Source organism: Puntigrus tetrazona, unplaced genomic scaffold (genome assembly GCF_018831695.1).
Source record: "Puntigrus tetrazona isolate hp1 unplaced genomic scaffold, ASM1883169v1 S000000513, whole genome shotgun sequence".
Taxonomy (NCBI): Eukaryota; Metazoa; Chordata; class Actinopteri; order Cypriniformes; family Cyprinidae; genus Puntigrus; species Puntigrus tetrazona.
This window is the reverse complement of record NW_025048150.1, coordinates 562501-582208: the sequence shown is the minus strand read 5'-3', so window position 1 is coordinate 582208 and position 19708 is coordinate 562501. Positions and strand designations below refer to the sequence as shown.

Below are 19708 nucleotides of genomic sequence, written 5' to 3'. Positions count from 1 at the left end.
CAGAAGGTCTTAGAAATGCCCTAGCAACAGCCCAAAACTCCCTAGCAACACCTGAACAACAACCCAAAATGTCATAGCAACAATCCAAAAGTCCCTGGCAACATCTGAAAAACAACCCTAAGAATAACCAAGAACTTCATGGCAACATCTTAGCGACAACCCAGAACATCCCAGAAACTCTCTAGCAACAAACCAGAACTCCTTTGCAAATCCATAGCAACAACCAAAAAACTCCCTAGCAACACATGAACAACAACCCAGAACTCTCTAGCAAATGCCCTAAGAACCTAGAACATCCTAGCAACAGCTCTGGACTCCTTAGTAACACCTGAACAACAACCTTGAATTTCATAGAAACACACCAACAAAAGCCCAGAGGTCCCTAGCAACAATCCAGAACTTCCTATAATTGCCCTAGCAACAGTCAATAATTTCCTAGCAACACCTGAACAACAACACAGAAGGTCTTAGAAACGCCCTAGCAACAGCCTAAAAATCCGTGGCAATAAGCCAGAAGTCCCAGGTAAGATCCCAGGGTGAAGTCGACATCACAGGCAGCTTGGACTGCAGATAAAGACAGAACTGATCTGCAGGTCTGGGGTCTTCATGTTTTCTGTGACAGAGCCGCCTCTCAGACCATCATCTCATCTTCTAGTGTGTGTAGTCAGTCTTCAGATGATCGGTCGGACACACTCCTCAGGTCATTTACATACTGAAGAAGGACTGATGTCAGTCACGTGTGTGCTCCGACTTCTTGAGTGGAACACTGTGACTGTAATACATGATGCCTGTATACTAGCAAACAAAAAGACCCCAAATAGTGCACTTTAACAAAATGAACAGAAAGTATTAGACTGCAGTGAGACATGGGCTAATGTTTTCTCTTTTAGACCTCTCTTGTGTTCTTTAGATGCTCCTCTTCCCTGAACTCATCCTGAAGCGTCTTCACTCTGAACTTCAAGAGCAGCAGCGCCATCTAGTGCTTCAGCTCTTTTATTACCACATTCAGACTCCTGGACGGGAAAAAACTTCTCACACACACACACACACACACACACACACACAGACACAGACACAGACACAGACACAGACACACACACACACACTTATATGTGTTCTTTGTTCACAAAAGTTGACAACATAGCTACATAATTATGTTCTTCACAAAAAGTTAAATAATAAATGTATTCGGTTTCATTCATTAAACAGTGTATACTTATAATAACTTAATTAATGCTGGGTGACTTAACTATTCAGTAGCAGAATAATTCCTCATTACAGATAAATGAATCCTAAAAAACATCATGAGTTTAATGAACTATGGTGGAAATTGGACAAGGGCGCCACCTTCAGGGACGAATATAAAACTACACACTCTCACACTCACACACTCACACACACACACACACACACACACACACACACACACACACACACACAGAGAGAGGAATGCAGACCTGCTGGAGCTGGTTTATACTGTTTATATTTTTATTATAACTTTGTATTACTTTTATTGTAAATTTGTGCTTTAATGTCTTTTTCAATCAATAAAAGAACTACTCCATAAAAGACCAAAACCAGGACAGGAGGAAATGATCAGCTGTTTTCTTTGTCTTATGTTTCTAATGTTCATTCATTCAAGTACAGAATGAAGTAAGAACTCGGATTCTTTCAGCATGTATTCTTTAACTTAGTTTATCTTTATCCTAAACGTTTTTCAGTTTTGTGATATAGACTAAACATAATGTTTGTACTAATATTTTACTGTTGAATATGAATCTGTTTTTGCTTCAGGTCAGTGTTTGAGTGATCAGCGAGGATAATCCACGTACGGATCTGAAACTGAAGAAATCCAGCAGAGATTTGGTAAAAATAGCTGAGTCTGAACAGAGGCCTTTGTGCAGCTCTTTATGTAACAGAAGTTGTGTGTGATATATTACCTGAGTAGAGAACATACACCCCGAAAGAGCAGAACAACTCTCAGCATACTCTCTTCCTCCTGAGAGTCAGTCACGTGACGGACAGAGACTTACACTAATACACACACAAACCCATCTAACAGAGAGAACAACACACTACTCTACAGTGTGTGTGTGTGTGTGTGTGTGTGTGTGTGTGTGCTCTACTGCCACCTACTATAGTAACAGTGTGTGTGTGTGTGTGTGTGTGTGTGCTCTACTGCCACCTACTATAGTAACAGTGTGTGTGTGTGTGTGTGTGTGTGTGTCTGTCGGTGTGTGTGTGTGTGTGTGTGTGTGTGTGTGTGCTCTACTGCCACCTACTATAGTAAGAGTATGTGTGTGTGTGTGTGTGTGTGTGTGTGTGTGTGTGTGTCTACTGCCACCTACTATAGTAAGAGTATGTGTGTGTGTGTGTGTGTGTGTTATACTGCCACCTACTATAGTAACAGTGTGTGTGTGTGTGCTATACTGTCACCTACTATAGTAACAGTATGTGTGTGTGTGTGTGTGTGTGTGTGTGTGTGTGTGTGTGTGTGTGTGTGTGTGTGTGTGTGTTATACTGCCACCTACTATAGTAACAGTGTGTGTGTGTGTGCTATACTGCCACCTACTATAGTAACAGTATGTGTGTGTGTGTGTGTATACTGCCACCTACTATAGTAACAGTGTGTGTGTGTGTGTGTGTGTGTGTGTGTCTGTCGGTGTGTGTGTGTGTGTGTGTGTGTGTGTGTGTGTGTGTGCTCTACTGCCACCTACTATAGTAAGAGTATGTGTGTGTGTGTGTGTGTGTGTGTGTGTGTGTGCTCTACTGCCACCTACTATAGTAAGTATGTGTGTGTGTGTGTGTGTGTGTGTTATACTGCCACCTACTATAGTAACAGTGTGTGTGTGTGTGTATATACTGTCACCTACTATAGTAACAGTATGTGTGTGTGTGTGTGTGTGTGTGTGTGTGTGTGTGTGTGTGTGTGTTTATACTGCCACCTACTATAGTAACAGTGTGTGTGTGTGCTATACTGCCACCTACTATAGTAACAGTATGTGTGTGTGTGTGTGTTATACTGCCACCTACTATAGTAACAGTGTGTGTGTGTGTGCTATACTGCCACCTACTATAGTAACAGTGTGTGTGTGTGTGTGTGTGTGTGTGTGTGTTATATACTGCCACCTACTATAGTAACAGTATGTGTGTGTGTGTGTGTTATACTGCCACCTACTATAGTAACAGTGTGTGTGTGTGTGTGCTATACTGCCACCTACTATAGTAACAGTGTGTGTGTGTGTGTGTGTGTGTGTGTGTGTGTGTTATACTGCCACCTACTATAGTAACAGTATGTGTGTGTGTGTGTGTTATACTGCCACCTACTATAGTAACAGTGTGTGTGTGTGTGTGTGTGTGTGTGTCTGTCGGTGTGTGTGTGTGTGTGTGTGTGTGTGTGTGCTCTACTGCCACCTACTATAGTAAGAGTATGTGTGTGTGTGTGTGTGTGTGTGTTATACTGCCACCTACTATAGTAACAGTGTGTGTGTGTGTGCTATACTGTCACCTACTATAGTAACAGTATGTGTGTGTGTGTGTGTGTGTGTGTGTGTGTGTGTGTGTGTGTGTGTGTGTGTGTTATACTGCCACCTACTATAGTAACAGTGTGTGTGTGTGCTATACTGCCACCTACTATAGTAACAGTATGTGTGTGTGTGTGTGTTATACTGCCACCTACTATAGTAACAGTGTGTGTGTGTGTGCTATACTGCCACCTACTATAGTAACAGTGTGTGTGTGTGTGTGTGTGTGTGTGTGTTATACTGCCACCTACTATAGTAACAGTATGTGTGTGTGTGTGTGTGTATACTGCCACCCACCTACTATAGTAACAGTGTGTGTGTGTGTGTGTGTGCTATACTGCCACCTACTATAGTAACAGTGTGTGTGTGTGTGTGTGTGTGTGTGTGTGTGTGTTATACTGCCACCTACTATAGTAACAGTATGTGTGTGTGTGTGTGTGTGTGTGTGTGTGTTATACTGCCACCTACTATAGTAACAGTGTGTGTGTGTGTGCTATACTGCCACCTACTATAGTAACAGTATGTGTGTGTGTGTGTGTTATACTGCCACCTACTATAGTAACAGTGTGTGTGTGTGTGCTATACTGCCACCTACTATAGTAACAGTGTGTGTGTGTGTGTGTGTGTGTGTGTGTGTTATACTGCCACCTACTATAGTAACACAGTATGTGTGTGTGTGTGTGTTATACTGCCACCTACTATAGTAACAGTGTGTGTGTGTGTGCTATACTGCCACCTACTATAGTAACAGTGTGTGTGTGTGTGTGTGTGTGTGTGTGTTATACTGCCACCTACTATAGTAACAGTATGTGTGTGTGTGTGTGTGTGTGTGTGTGTGTTATACTGCCACCTACTATAGTAACAGTGTGTGTGTGTGCTATACTGTCACCTACTATAGTAACAATGTGTGTGTGTGTGTGTGTGTTATACTGCCACCTACTATAGTAACAGTGTGTGTGTGTGTGTGTGTGTGTGTGTTATACTGCCACCTACTATAGTAACAGTGTGTGTGTGTGTGTGTGTGTGTGTGTGTGTGTATGCTATACTGCCACCTCTATAGTAACAGTGTGTGTACTATACTGTTGAAGGTTACTATAGTAATTGTATGTACAGTACCCAAGGTTGCCATAGTAACAGTGTTTGCCAGTGTGAGTGGGTGTGGCCCAAAGGTTCACCAAAGTCTGAGCTTGAACAATGCTAGGAAACAGCCGGGCCGTTAATCCCTCTCTCTCTCACACACACACACACACACACACACACACACTGAAGTAAAAAAGCAAACAAAAACAGGAAGTCAGGTTGCATTCGATCTGTAAAGACATGTTACATGAGAGAAGAGTCAGGACGGACTGAAACAGATATGAGCAGGCCTGGACCGGACGATCACTTCAGACCTTCAGCTCCTTTGAAATGTTGTGCTATTTGTAGTTTCACAATATGTTCAGCACCTACATTACACTTGTCACGATTCCATAATGGTACAATTTACTTTTTTGTAGGACACTAGATTATTTTTAGAATAATTGTACATTATAGGTTAAACAGACTTATTATGGTACGGAACAAATATTTGCAATATTCCTTTTTCTGTCCCTTATTTCTTAAGGTAGTACAAACACTTATTTCCTACAAGAATAAACAGTGTTTTATTAAAAAAATAAGATAAAAAAAACACTATTTTCCATTCCTGAAGTTAATCAGCGATGATGACATTAACACACACACACACACACACACACAACCAAAGTGTGCTGGTCTGTCGATGAGTCCGTGCATATGAGTGAGAACATTCATATGATAAAATATGAAATGCACAGTAAGTTTCAAGGCAGCTTATCAGAGAACTGAATGAAGAAGAAACATCAGCATCCTCCCAGCTGCCACACATTTAATGTGTCTCTCATCCCTGAATCAATGATTTTTTTATGGGTTGCATATTTTAAAGGTAAGGCTTTCAGCACCGCACTGTAACAGAGAACACACCAGCGCTTGCTGCTCTTTACAAGGACGCTGCTTTTTAAGAACGCAACGACAACAACGAGCTCAAAGCGTTCTTCTCGAGGATCTCACGGAGGTCACGGTCAAACCACCTGGCGCGTGACACACACACGCGCACGCAGGCACGCGCACGCGCCGTGACGTCACGCGATGATGAGGGCCTCGGCACCATCTGTCTGTCAGACAATAGCGGCTCCTGCTTCCGTGCGTCCGCGACATCGGCAGCCAGGTTCACGGTAACAGCGCGGCGGAGCGACACGGGACTCGACTCACAGGTCAGATCGCGCTCGCGGCTTCCGCTTCGTGAATGTCATGTGTCTGTAACGCTGGCGCTTTTTGCCCTGGCCGGTTGCTATGGGCAGGAGACCTGTTGCTATGGAGCGCGCGCTTTGTCCGGCTGCAGACAATAAACGTGAAAAGCTGCGCGAGGCTTTCACTCGGTTCTCCTGAAGATACGAGTGCGTGCGTCTCCTCAGACCTGACGGATCAGCTCCATTGATTTCTCCAGGTAACCGTTTGGGCTCCATCCTTAGCAGAAGGATCTGGGTGATCGTGTGATCGTGGGACAGGACACAGAGCAAAGACATGCTTGTGTGTCTTCATCAGAAAGTGCAGGCGACCAGAACAGATCCGTGTAGAGGAATCATACCACAAACAACCTCACAGAAACCTGCATGAAGGATGCAGAGACATCTACTAAAAACACGTGCAGGATAATGCTCTGTAGAAATGAAAATACTTACACATTTGTAGCTTATTTACCTGCATGCTCTCCTGGTCACAGTGAAAGATTGAACAATAAAACACTGTTACAGTCTACTTCAAGACTGTCTGTGAAGTTAACCAGCAATATTATATTACTATGTATTACACGTCAGTATCATATCCGTATGTTTGGATGTATTGGTGCATTTGTAGCTTTTTTCTTGGAAGTAAACGGTTGAAAGCAGACTCGGTCAGCTTCTGCATTTAATTGAACGTGTTGCTGGTTCTTTGTCGTTATTTATTACATTAACAAGCGATTTTTGACGAATGTATCGTTTTAATAGTGAAGTAACTGCTGAGCTGCAAAGAAACAAGTTATTCTGAACTAGACATGAACACACACACACACACACACACAAACTCACACACACACACACACACACACACACACACACACACTCACACACACACACACACACACACACACACACACACACACACACACACACACACACACACACACACACACACACACACACACACACACACACACACACACACACACACACACACACACACACACACACACACACACACACACACACAATCTCAGACTCTACTCAATAATATCTTTGGGTGTGCGTTACTGTATTTTCCCCTGAACGCATGTACCTAAAAGCAGGATTTCACATCTCTGCTGGTTCCAGACACTGATATGAGTGTAATATGTGTGATGTTTTTCTCAGGGATCCAGCCGTTCGTGAGTCACTGACCAGCTGCAGTAAAGTAGTTTAGTTGTTGGCCATCTGTGGGCTGTTTTTGGTCCGTCGCAGCAGTCTCTCTGAAGCGGCTTTCACACGAGAGTCTGAATCTGGAGAAACTGCCAAACAGAAGATCAGCACAACGTCAGTGTGTGTGTGTGTGTGTGTGTGTGTGTGTGTGTGTGTGTGTGTGTGTGTGTGTGTGTGTGTGTGTGTGTGTGTGTGTGTGTGTGTGTGTGTGTGTGTGTGTGTGTGTGTGTGTGTGTGTGTGTGTGTGTGTGTGTGAGTGTGTCTCACGTGCCACGCTGATAATTGGCTTCAGACTCCGGCCAATCTCTGCCTCTGTAAGACGGATGAGACTCTCGCTCACCTTAGAGACGTCTCACGGACGCTTTCGTTCTGAGCAGTTCAGTGAGTTCCACATCTTCAAGCTGGAACCAAACGGTGGTTAAACACTTGAACTAGATCGTGTGCTATGTGACTGGAGTATTTGTAGAATGAATAGAATGTACCTGCATTATTGGGTGGCCTAAATATTTACATACACTACCATTCAAAAGATACAAATGCTTTTGAAATGAGTCTCTTCTTAACAGGGCTACAATAATACAGTAAAAAACCTGAAATATTATTACAATATAAACAGCTGTGTTAAAGTGTAATCTATTTCTGTGTATTTTCATCTTCAGAGTCACATGATCTTCAGAAATCTGAAGAATACACTGATTTACTGATCAACAAAGATTTCTGATTATTATCGATCTTGAAAACAGTAGTGCTGCGTAATATTTTCTGTGGAAACTGTCACGCATTTAATTTTTCAGGATTCACAGATGAAGTCTTTCTTTCAGGACGTCCTGACTGGTCTCATCGCGGTGTGTTTCAGACTCATGATTTGTTACAGTGTTGGGGAAAGTTACTTCTGAAAATAATGCATTACAGTGCTGCGTTACTCCCTAAAAAAAGTAACTAATTCCGTTGCTTAGTTACTTTTTATGTAAAGTAAAGTTACATTAGCAGGGCTTGACTGATTGTTTTTAATATAAAAAGTTCTACTTATAGCAGATGTAAAAGGCCTTTTACGCCATAAGTGTGAAGAATTAATCTCAGGCTGAAGAAGGTTCAGTAAAACAATGAAGCACAATTTTCAGTTTATCTAATTATTGCAGGTTTGTTTCATTGAGTGTGATGAATTAATGCACATTTAGTCTAGAACTTTTGAAAGATGTTCTTGTAAATGAAAAAGTAATACTTTATTAGTTACTTTAAATAAAGGGTAATCTGATTACGTAACTCACATTACTTGTAATGTACCCCAACACTGTTATGTATTCTATTTAGTCAGAAAGTGAAGAAACGGTTGGTCTGATTAGTTGACGTAGAAGTGTGTCACAAGTCTATTAATCCCTGCAAACAAAGAGTTCAGTTTTCCTGCAGATTGTGTAACTCTGAGCGGTGAAGGAGCTGGAGGTCTGCTTTGATTCTGAGAGGCTGGAGACGGCTAGTTTTGATTCTACTCTGGAAGGGAGGTTTATCTTGAGGTTGGTCGCTGCTTCGCTGAAGTTTAGGAAGTGGAGCTAGTTAAAAAGCGAGAGATTCCCCGTCTCGTCCGGTGTTTCCGCTGTTGGGTATTGGTGGGCTCTTCCTGTCTCAGGATGCTGGGCTGCTCTGATGTTCCTGTGAGGAGCGTTCTGGCTCTCATGTGTTTACACGCCGAGGAGCTCGCTGGAGCTCGACGCGGTCAGCTGCTGATTCCTGCCCTCCGCGGGAACAAGAACCAGAGCAGAATGCCATGGGGAAGAAACACGGGTCAGTCGAGGCTGCTGGGAAAAACCACGGGACACGCTCCTGTCAGGTATGAACCACGGGAAACACGGCCTGAGAAAAGTCCTCTTTCCATCGACGTCTGGTTCGTCATGATCGGACAGTATCTGTGTGAGATACAGCTGTTAGAAAATCGAGAATCTGAGGGAGAAAAAAAATCACCTTTAAACTTTACCAAATGAAATATTGCTAATCAAAGATGAAGTTTACTAAATATCTTCATGGAACGTGATTTTTACCTAATCATCCTGATTGTCTATTTTATGAATATATCTGTGCATACATTATGATACTGACATTAAACTAGTCAGCTCAACCACAACATGATTCTGGTTGAAGAAAGCTGTGTTCCGGGTGAAGCAACAAATTCACTTCTTGTATATCTTCGTATAAAAAAATGCATAAAATACGAAGACTGTCTTAAGCATGCAGTATTTATTAGTTATTATTGCAGTGTTGACAATGTGTCTAATTTTAACATTCGCTAATATATATATATATATATTTTTTAACCGATTCCTTGATTAATAAAATAAATGATATCGTGGTAAAACACTGCAAAAACTCCCCCAATCGCTACAGAAGTGATGTAAGAGCTGTCTGTGGATTGAATGCTTCGTGACTCATTTTCTTGCATAAACCTGGTCAGCGGTTCACATTACTTAACTGTTGAACTCTGCAAACTATAAGAAGCTTAAGGATTAAGACTGAAAGCAAGACTCTGTCAGCGAGTGTGAGGACGATTAGAGCAGCTCTGTCTGTCTCTCTCACTCGTGTGACTCCAGACGAATAAATAATGCAGCTTTTCCAGTCGCAAGCTGTGCTTTTACAACTATGTGTTACTCAGCTATTACGCCGTGTTGCGATGAAAACTCAAAAGCAGCTCTGTCTTTATCTGTGTTTCATACGAATGCATCGCTTCAGGAACTGACTGGGTGTTTTTGCTTCATGCACAAAAATATTGTGTGTGTTATATTCATCTGTCTTTAGTGTTTAGTGTAAATGTATCAATGTGACTGTAGTTCATAATGTCTATATTAATGCAGTGTCTATATAAATGTTTTAGACGGGGTTGCATTGGAGCGGAGTAGCTCGTATATTATGGGTAGCGTAACCTTTAGCGTTCATTCTGTGCTTTTGTTCTCTCGCTCTATAAAAGTCAGCTTATTGTAGCGTGTCGTATGAACAATGAATCTCAACACGTGGAGGTGGGGGGGAATTCACGGTTAAAAATAAGCTGACCGTTCTTCCGGCATCAGGACCTGAAGTCAAAAAACAAGCCTGAATGTCTTCATTCCTTCAGCAGAAGAGCAGAGAGCTCTCCGAGTGCGTTTAGTTTCTAGCATTTGTCTAGTTTTAACACGGATTGGTGGAGAGAGGTCCGGCAGAACAATGAAGCGTGTATCTGCGTCATTCAGCTTCCTGTTAGCGTTAGCCAGGAGATTCTTTAAGAGCACTACGGACAGATTGATGACGGACATGCCGTGTGCAAACGCTGAGAGCGACGAGCAGAACGGAGTCGTCTGTGAATACTGTCACAGTATGAATGAAAATGAGATGGACATCCCAGATCTGGGAATCCAAGCCATCACCTCCATCGTAGCAATGCTTCATGTGTTTCTGCACGAGAAAAAAAGTGTCTATTCTTTGGCTCTGTACTGTTTGGTGAATATTTTTAAACATCGCGTCACTCAATATGCATCTTCTCACAAATAATGCACGAATAGCAGTCCTAAAAGAATCCTGAATAGAGTTTGAGATTGTCTAGCACCGCTACATCACCGAGGCTTTAGAAATCTGTAGAATAACAGCTTCAGTCTAACTCTTCAAAAATGCTTTTTCCAGCCAAAAATTCTTCAGTAAAAAAGCTTGAAACAACATCTTACAGTGAGTTCAGAAAAATAACTCTTGATTTTGCTTGCTCTAAGTAAAAACTCGCTTCATCTTGACTTGTTTATTGTAAAACAAGACAAAGATTTCTACTTAAAATCTTAAAATCTTTCTTAGATGTTGTGGCTGGAAACAAAGTAAGAAAAGCATTTTTTTTTTGCTGTTAAATCCTTGTGTCTGGAGAAAGTGAAAACTACTTCTTCAGCGAGATTGAAGTGATCTGCTTGATCTGACCTGTCCTGACCCCTGACCCCGAACAGCTGATGTTTAACAGTGTCCTTTCTTCGTCTCTGAGCTCTGATAGCGTTCATTACATTGGTGGAGGTAATTGATGAAATTTTCATTTTTGGGGTAAATTATTCTTTCAAAGACTTTGTTTTCATCATGCAGGTTAGAGGTTAAGGATTATTTTGATTGAATCTATTTATGGTTTTGTTTATGTGTCAGGTTATGAATGGCATGTGGTGTGTTAATGAGAAGCAGGGTGTGTCCTGGATGGGCAGGTCAGGTGCTAGTGATGTGGTGCTGCTGGTTTTTTCCCCCCGGCACTCACACACACACACACACACACACACACACACACACACACTCTGATGCTAGTACTGCAGCAGAGCAGATGAACCGAACACACATTCTGTTTGATGGACTTTTTCTCGCTCAGAACTGGAAAAGAAATGTGTCGAAGAAAGAGATGTGACGAGCAAACGCGTGTCGGAGGAGTAATGAGGATCGTTGTTCATCTGCACTGATCGAACGTGAGAGAGAATGTACTGCATGGAGATAAAACCGCGTTTGTTTCGATCCAGACCCGTCCTGAACGGGAATCTGTGTCGACCGAGACGCTTCCTTCACCAACAAACCAAAACTCAGACGAGCACCAGGTAGAGTTCTGACTGAACCGCTGCTAGATCTGAACTGATGATTGTAATCATATCTCCTTCAGGTCTTCTCTGCTCTTATGAATTAAGCTGATTTTTATGACCACAGACCACAGAACCAGTCACTAGGGTCTATCTTTTGATGTGTTCATCATCTAACAGCTGAATATATATAATCTACTGTTGGCTATTGCTACAGATGTGCTGTTTATTACTGCTTTTTTACCTTTCTATTGCCATCCATTTTTTGCAAAAAACGTTTTTTTAATGCATTTACTCAGAAACATTTCTTTATCTTCCGTCGTTCTGCAAAAAAGAGACATTTTGAAAATGTTAGTTCTGGAAAACAAGACGGGACTTCTGAGGAAGAGCAGCGCTTTGCAGTCCATCTTAAAGAAGAGCTTTAGCATGTTCTGTCTTCATATATTGCTCTTGGTCTTGTTAGTTGTTAGATGTCGTTATGTGTATCTGACATTACTTGATGTGATGAGAGCTTGACGCTGCTGGAGTCGACAGTTTCAGTATCGATTTAATCAAGCAGTTCAACAGAAACCGGTTTGACCAGCAGAAACTCATTAGCACGTTAAAGAATGGCCGTTCGCTAGGTCATTTACCCGTTAAAACTGGAGACTGCAGAAGACGTCTCATTCACATGCTTGAGAGTCCCCAAAAGTGTAATCTGGATCAGGATGATCTGGATTACGAAAGTCTTGCGATTCAGGATCAGGCAACCTGTCTTATTTTTGTGCCAGTTTTTCGAAGCTAAATTGGATCGGATCACTCTGATCCAGATACACACTTGTTCAGATTTCCAAATCTGGATTACTGGAGCTCTACGGAGACCCTGAAGGGACACGATGATGGGAAAATGTTGCATATTGTTTCCACAAATACCTGCTCCATCTCTGATGATTGTTACGATGTAGTTTAGAATCAGTGATTTAAAAAAAAAACTAATTTTAAATTAAATATCATATTTTTGTTTTGTTGTCAGATGTTACAAACGTTAACATTTTTTTAATTCTTTAAATGTTTTATTATGTTTTGGTTCCAGAAATGGGAATAATCCAGGTATTTTTGGATCAAAAGAATCCTAATCTCACTAAGACTTTTGGAATAATGCAAACCAAGGATTTAATCCGAAATTCCCGTCAGAGGTCTGTGAACCAAAGGATGAGCGAGAGCCTCAATCCAAATTCTGAATCTGTTTTTCTTGTGAACAACACATCTGATCAAAATCTGACACCTGATCAGATCCCTTTTGAACAACTGGCCCCTGAAGCTCAGCCTTCGTCCTCAGGACTCATCCTCATCATCTTCCTCTGTTTCAGGGCCTGCAGCCTCACCGCGATGAATGTTGAGTCCTGGGCGGACTCACCTGACCTCCCGACCCCGCAGCAGCCCGACAGGTTGTGTCTGGAGTCCTTCTGGAGTGAAGTGGAGACCATACGGAGCGACTCGGAGCCCGACAGCAGCAGACGAGATTCCAGACAGTCCGAAGGTGAGGCCTGCGCAATTAATCAAAATACAGTTTACATTTAGATTAGAGTTACGGTCTTAAAGGGTCACGTTACGTTATTTTGTGCGTTTGATGTAATGCGATGTGTTTATGCGGTTTAAGATTCATTATTTTCCACATACTGTACATTATATTTTCTCCTCTAAGCCCCGCCTCCTGAAACGGGTCGATTTGTGCAAAGCTCATCGTTCTAAAACAGTGAGGCGTGCTCTGATTGGCCGGCTCTCCAGTGCGTTGTGATTGGACTAATACCTCAAGCTCTGATGGAAATGTTACAGACTTTAATATAACATGATATCAGGAATCAGTTCTCCATAAAGATCTGTGTTCATCTGTTCTGGAACGTGTAGTAAACACAACTTAACACTGATTTCTAGTCTAGACTTCTTTTGGAAACACAAAGAGAGTAGTTTGACTTCCACAGCGTCTCCAGAACATGACGCCCGCAGAAACACTACAGACAGAAGAATAGCTCCGCCTTCTTTCTTTGCGTAAACATGTGGGCGGAGTTATGAAAACATTTATTTTGTCATGGGTTTAAACGAGCCTGGTAATAATTAGCATAAACGAGACAATATTGTGTACAATAATGGACACTTGTATCATTATCCTTCATCGCAAATGTGGCTTAATTGTTTTCAATAATTTTAAGGATTCATTTTTTGGTTTTTACTAAAGTTAGTTTCCCTAGTATTATGCTGTGGTATTATTGTATAAATGTAGATGCCATAGAAACCTAATGTGCTCAGTTTACACCTATTTATGTTATTGTAAATGATTTATTTTGAGTGGGTTTAATAAAGTGTGTGTGTGTGTGTGTGTGTGTGTCAGACGGCGAGCAGGAGGAGCTCTGGCTGCAGGATGCTGGTTTGTCTCCGCTGGTAACAGGTGAAGAAGAAGACGTGGATAAAGCCGTTCTTTTGTCGACTCTCACTAAGACTCAAGCGGCTGCGGTTCAAAGACGCATCGACTCGTACACCTGCTCGCTGCGCAAGAGGAACAAAACACCACCGCGACACGTCAGAGACGTCTTCGCTTCCCCCATAGCTCAGGTACAAGCACACCTTTCATTATATTACATGAAATCTTAATGTTGCGTCTTTCATAGCGCCTTTATTCCCCGTTCTGACAACACTGAGGTCAAGTTTGAGGTTCTTCAGCTTTTAAACCCCTGTCTCATGGTCTTGAACCCACCTTTTAAACACTCTGTCCTTTATTTGTATATTTTCAATTAAAGGCATTTTATTATTGAATTCAGAGACGTCATTGTCCAGCGCGGTGCGTTGCGTGTGTGTGTGTGTGCATGCGTGCATGTGTGTGTGTGTGTGGAGGAACAGTCAGTCGTGGCATTTGTAAAGGCCTGTATGTGCTCATGCTCCTCAGCACACAATACACACTCACATCATGTCAGATCATATCAGTGCATCTGAATAAAGGTTTGAGCTCTGTTCATCACGCACACAGATAACACATCTCCTGTGTGTGTGTGTGTGTGTGTGTGTCTAACTAATTGTTTTCTATTCAGTCAGCAGTTCCCGAGACACACAACAGCGAAACTGACACACACAGAAAAATGGAGAGTGTGACAAAGACACAACGATCAGGTACAAACACACACACACACACACACACAAACACACACAGACCCACACACTCTTTTCTATTGGATGAGAAGCTATTGAGATAATGTGACGAGATAATAAGGAACCAACCATAGTAACCAACCACAACACTTCAGCTGTTTTGCAGAGACACTTTGATTATTTTTGAGGAACGGAACCCAATCCTGGAGAACCCCAACACTGCGCTCTCCTTCTTGACACAGACACATGATTGAGGTTTTGGAGTTGAATCAGGTCTGTTTGATTAAGGACACATATAAGACGTGCAGTGTTGGGGGTTCTCCTTGATCAGGATTGGAAACCAAGCATCGTGATCCTAACGGTTCATTATTCTGTTAATTATTCAGTGATATTTTCAGCTGCAGATCTTCACCTGTCACATCTATTAATATAAGAGCGTATGTGTGTTTAATAACATTCAAATGCTTCAGATTCGGGGAGATGAGCAGTGATTATACATGAACTCAGCGCTCGTGAATGCAGCACGTGCCCTTTGAACACAAGATGCAATTTCCTGCTTTTTCAAATGGAAATCATATTCAAATGGACCAGATAGCAAACGCTTCCCGCTGTCAATGGAGACAGTCTTTAACAGTGTGTGTGTGTGTAGCTGTCAGTGGTCAGGAGACTCAAGGGCTGCAGATGGACGAGATCTTTATCACAGATGTGGCGTATTGTGAACAAGCGGCCATCTTACTGAAACAAGCCAAACTACCACAGAACAACAGCAGCCAGTGCAGGAGAGACGACGGAGCACTGCCGGTGAGATGCACTGCTACCATAGCAACACACTAAAAACACCATAGCGACCGCATAACAACCATAGCTGTACACCAAAAACAACATAGCAACCGCATAACAACACTCACTGTCCGCCTGTCTACAGTTGCACACCATAGCAACACACAAAAAACACCATAGCGACCATATAACAACACTCACTGTTCGCCTGTCTTAGTTACATACCATAGCGACCACATAACAACCATAGCATTACACTAAAAACACCACAGCGACCATATAACAACACTCACTGTCCGCCTGTCTATAGTTGCACACCATAGCGACCACATAACAACACTCACTGTCCGTCTGTCTTAGTTACACACCATAGCGACCACATAACAACACACTAAAGGACCATAGTAACTGCATGACAACATTCACTATCTGTCTCTGTTCAGTTATTGGCTGATGCTCATGATCTTAGTATGGCTAAATAAGAATACTGATAATAAGATGTCACCTCCTTGTTTTGGGCCTGTAGCGGGTCATCTGCCCTCAGTGCCGGCTGGGAGTGACGCGGGTGCTGGATCTCTCTCATCAGGACATGAAGAAGGTTCGTCAGCTGGCTCTGATTGACATGACGGCGCTCTGTGACCTCCTGGGGCTCGAGGTCAAACGACACAAAACCTGCAAACGGAAAATCCCTGGTGAGTTTCCTGTCACGTGACCACACTCATTCAGACCCGTGTGACCAATAACAAGAATCCTGTCAAATGTCTTCCTGTTTGTCAGAGAGCTGTTTGTTCGGCGTTCCTCTCACCTCATTGGTGGAGAGCGATCAGAAGATCAAACCCAACGCTCAGATCCCACTCCTCCTCCAAACAGTACGTCATAACATCATTTCCTTACAATTACATCCAACCTGTTATTATAAAACTACTTTGAAGTTAAGGTAACACTTCACTTAAAGTCTTTGTAACTTAAATATTATCTCATTAATAATTGTACCCACAGTTATAATACATTATAATACTCATCTAGTTTATTGTTACGCCTTTAAAAAATACATTCTATTGACATGAAAAGGCAGTCTTTAAGTGCACTGAACAAAATTATAAACGCATCACAATTGGTTTTTTCGTCCCCATCGACTTTTTCTATGTAAAAAAAAAAGACCTATTTCTGAAACGCCTTTGAAGACGGCTTATGGTAGAAAAATTAACATTCAATTCATGGGTAACAGCTCTGGTGGCCAGATTTGTGAATGATATTTGAGAGAAATACATCTTGTGTGTACATAGAAGAAGTCTTAGATCTTGGAAAAATGGGACAAAAACTAGTGTTGCATTAATAATTTATAATTATATAAGTGGATTATAAAACATTTTAACCAACTATTAATGGAAAGATATAATGCATAACCACTAACATGTAGCTTCTTAATACATTGTGACCACATTTTTAACCAAAATGTCATAACTGAATCTTCCAGTAAAAAAGACTTCCAGAAACATTTGGTTCAATTAGGCTCCGCCCCCACAAGCTCACATTCAGAAGGACCCCCGTTTTGAAAGCCACGCCCACAGCTCAACATCCAATCAAAAACAGAACTAAGCCCCTTTTCGTTTTTTGCTAACGCGTCTACATCACAATACAGAAGAAAAGATTTGCTGCCCTTTCTGTTTCGTTAACTCAAACTGAACTCTTGGGTATTTTTTATTTCCGTTTCAGCTTCTGTCGTTTCTGGAGAAGAAGGGTCTTGATTCTGAAGGGATTCTGCGGGTTCCAGGATCTCAGGCCAGAATAAAAGTAACATAAAACATTATTGTCAACAAGTGCTAAAAGTGTACCAAGATATTAATTACATTTGAAAAAAAGCTGTAAAGTAGCATCTGACACCATAGTCCTGTTTCCTTGAAATGGGGAAAATGCAGGCCTCAAGCAACTTATCTTATGTTTTTATAAAACGGTTGCATGCTGGAGTGAGTGTTTGTGTCTCAGACGCTGTGTCCGTCTCACTCTAGGTGCTTCAGCAGAAGCTGGAGAACTCGTTTTACAGCGGTTCGTTCAGCTGGGACGAGGTCAGTCCTAACGACGCCGCCGCTCTCCTCAAGAAGTTCATCCGTGAACTCCCAGCACCGCTGCTGACCGCGGAGCACCTCAACACCTTCAGCGCCGTCAGAGGTGTGTGAGCGGCTCTCACCGAGGTCCTGTCTGCTGGAGAGTGTGTAGAAGTGTCAGGAGGAAACATCAGTTCACAGTATTTGTCATCAAGCGTAGAGGTTGAGATCTGATCATGACATGAAGAACAGAAACTGAGACTCAATCCAGAAGAAGTCTCCGAGAACGATACCTGCAAAGCTCCTTGACTGATGATGATCAGATCAGACAGAAGTTAATAGCTAAATGAATGTTTGTAAATGTAAACGTATTATTTCCTCCTGACACACTACAGCAGAAGATAGAAATAAATTACTTTAGCTGATGAGAACAAACATATTTATATAAGAATATTTTGCTTGTTTTGAGCAAACATTTTGAATCCTTCTTGATTTAAGAATTTGTATATAGTTTCGCTGAAAACAAGTCATTTTTTGCAGTGTTTGTGTCATTAGTTTCTTCCAGTCTGTTTGAAGAGGAATCATGTTTGAATTGTTTTGTACAGATATTGCAGACCTGAAGCAGAAGCTGCACATGTTGAATCTTCTTGTACTGCTGCTGCCAGAACCCAACAGAAACACACTGAAGGTACAAACCACACACACACACACACACACACACACGCCTGCCAACATGTGTCATAGACGTGACTCATCAGCAGTGTTACATAAGAGAAATTCATTAACACACTGAACATTTGCTGTGTGTGTAGCTTGAGTGTACAAGTGTGCGAGTGTGTGTGTGTGTGTGTGTATGAGTGTGTGCTTGCGCATTAGTGAGTGTGTGTGCATAAGTGTGTGCACGTGTGTGTGTGTACTTGCATGTGAATATGTGTGCATGAGTGTGTGTGCGGGTGTGTACATGAGTGTGCTTGCGAATCTGTGTGTGTGTGTGTGTGTGTGTGTAGCTGAAGGTCTTCAGGAGTTTCACTGAAGTGTAACGCAGCTCACAGTCGGTTCTTTATATAACCCGTGTCTCTGTGTTGAAGCGCTGCTGTTGATGAATGTTAAAAGTCACGTGAAGCGCTCTTCAGCCCAGTTCACTTCAAGAGATTGCTCAGCCAGAAATCATCATTTGCTCTTTCTTCTGTGGAACATAGCTATTTTGAAGAACGCTGACCTCCGTGTGTGTGTGTTGCACAGAAGAAAGAAGCTGTGAGAAGATTTTAGGTTTTCAGTTTTAGGATGTGTTTTTTTTTGGTCCGCACAAAAGAAGAAAATGATTTTTAACACCGATCCTAAAGATGCCGAATCTAAAGGCCCTTATAGTGTATATTTTAGGAACTTGCCAGACGGTAGTGTTCAGTGTGTAACCCAGGCCTGTGTGGTTTCTCCAGGCGCTGCTGGAGTTCCTGAGTAAGGTGGTCTTGAGCGAGCGGCGGAACCGAATGAACCTGTGGGCCGTCTCCACCATCATGGCTCCGAACCTCTTCCTGCACAAGGCCGTTCCCAGTAAACTAGCCGTGGACGGTCCGGAGAAGGGTCAGGCGGAGCGGGCGGCTGATATCATGAGGCTCCTCATCCGTTACCAGGACCTGCTGTGGACGGTAAAGAGCCGGAGGAACCTCTGCTGTCGTAGCTCGCTTCTCCCCAAAGCGTTTCAAAGCGTGTTTAATCTGCTCTCCCGCAGGTTCCCAACTTCCTGTTGAGTCAGGTGAGGAAGCTGAACGAGAACAGCAGCCGTCGCTACCAGTTCTACGACAAACGCATCAAGCACCTGCTCAGGAAGATCCACACGGACAGCAGAGACAAACCGGACAAGAACTCCGGAGAGGTGAGAGGAGAAGACGGAGGCGACAGACTTGTGTAGCACGAAAAGTCAGAGTGAGAAAAGAATTCATGTCCATGAACGTCGAAGATAAATGAGCTTCTGAGAAAGTGAGCTAAGTTTTGAGAAATGTGTCCTAGCGATCGTGAGGGCCGTAAAGCATCTGGTGAACGAGTAAATGCTAATGAAGATGGAATTAGGAGGGAAAGAGAGACAGATCGCGGGAGGATGAGGAGGTGATGGGATGATCTCTTCAGAGGCTTTAGTCTCACGACACATGCTTACAGGACCTGAGAGAACACACCAAGAGCACAAAAGCTTGTAGTCTGTGACT

At 42.4% G+C, this 19708-nt stretch overlaps 1 protein-coding gene across 5 annotated transcripts in view; it reads left to right on the top strand.

Moving 5' to 3' along the window:
- The first annotated feature begins 5462 nt into the window (after positions 1-5462).
- LOC122334360 (rho GTPase-activating protein 40) overlaps positions 5463-19708 on the top strand; it is a 17896-nt gene continuing 3650 nt past the window's right edge. Inside the window, exons 1-12 of one of the 5 annotated variants that reach the window (XM_043232227.1) lie at positions 5463-5797; positions 12912-13081; positions 13931-14151; positions 14625-14703; positions 15332-15483; positions 15989-16154; positions 16240-16331; positions 17179-17256; positions 17472-17631; positions 18113-18195; positions 18944-19153; positions 19237-19380. In XM_043232227.1, coding sequence (XP_043088162.1) covers positions 12931-13081; positions 13931-14151; positions 14625-14703; positions 15332-15483; positions 15989-16154; positions 16240-16331; positions 17179-17256; positions 17472-17631; positions 18113-18195; positions 18944-19153; positions 19237-19380 — 1536 coding nt within the window. In that variant the 5' untranslated portion in view covers positions 5463-5797; positions 12912-12930. Of the gene's footprint in view, positions 5798-5826; positions 6031-8201; positions 8844-11229; positions 11584-12911; positions 13082-13930; positions 14152-14624; positions 14704-15331; positions 15484-15988; positions 16155-16239; positions 16332-17178; positions 17257-17471; positions 17632-18112; positions 18196-18943; positions 19154-19236; positions 19381-19708 lie in introns of those variants that run through there. The other 4 variants (XM_043232228.1, XM_043232224.1, XM_043232225.1 and 1 more) reach the window with 4 other exon arrangements.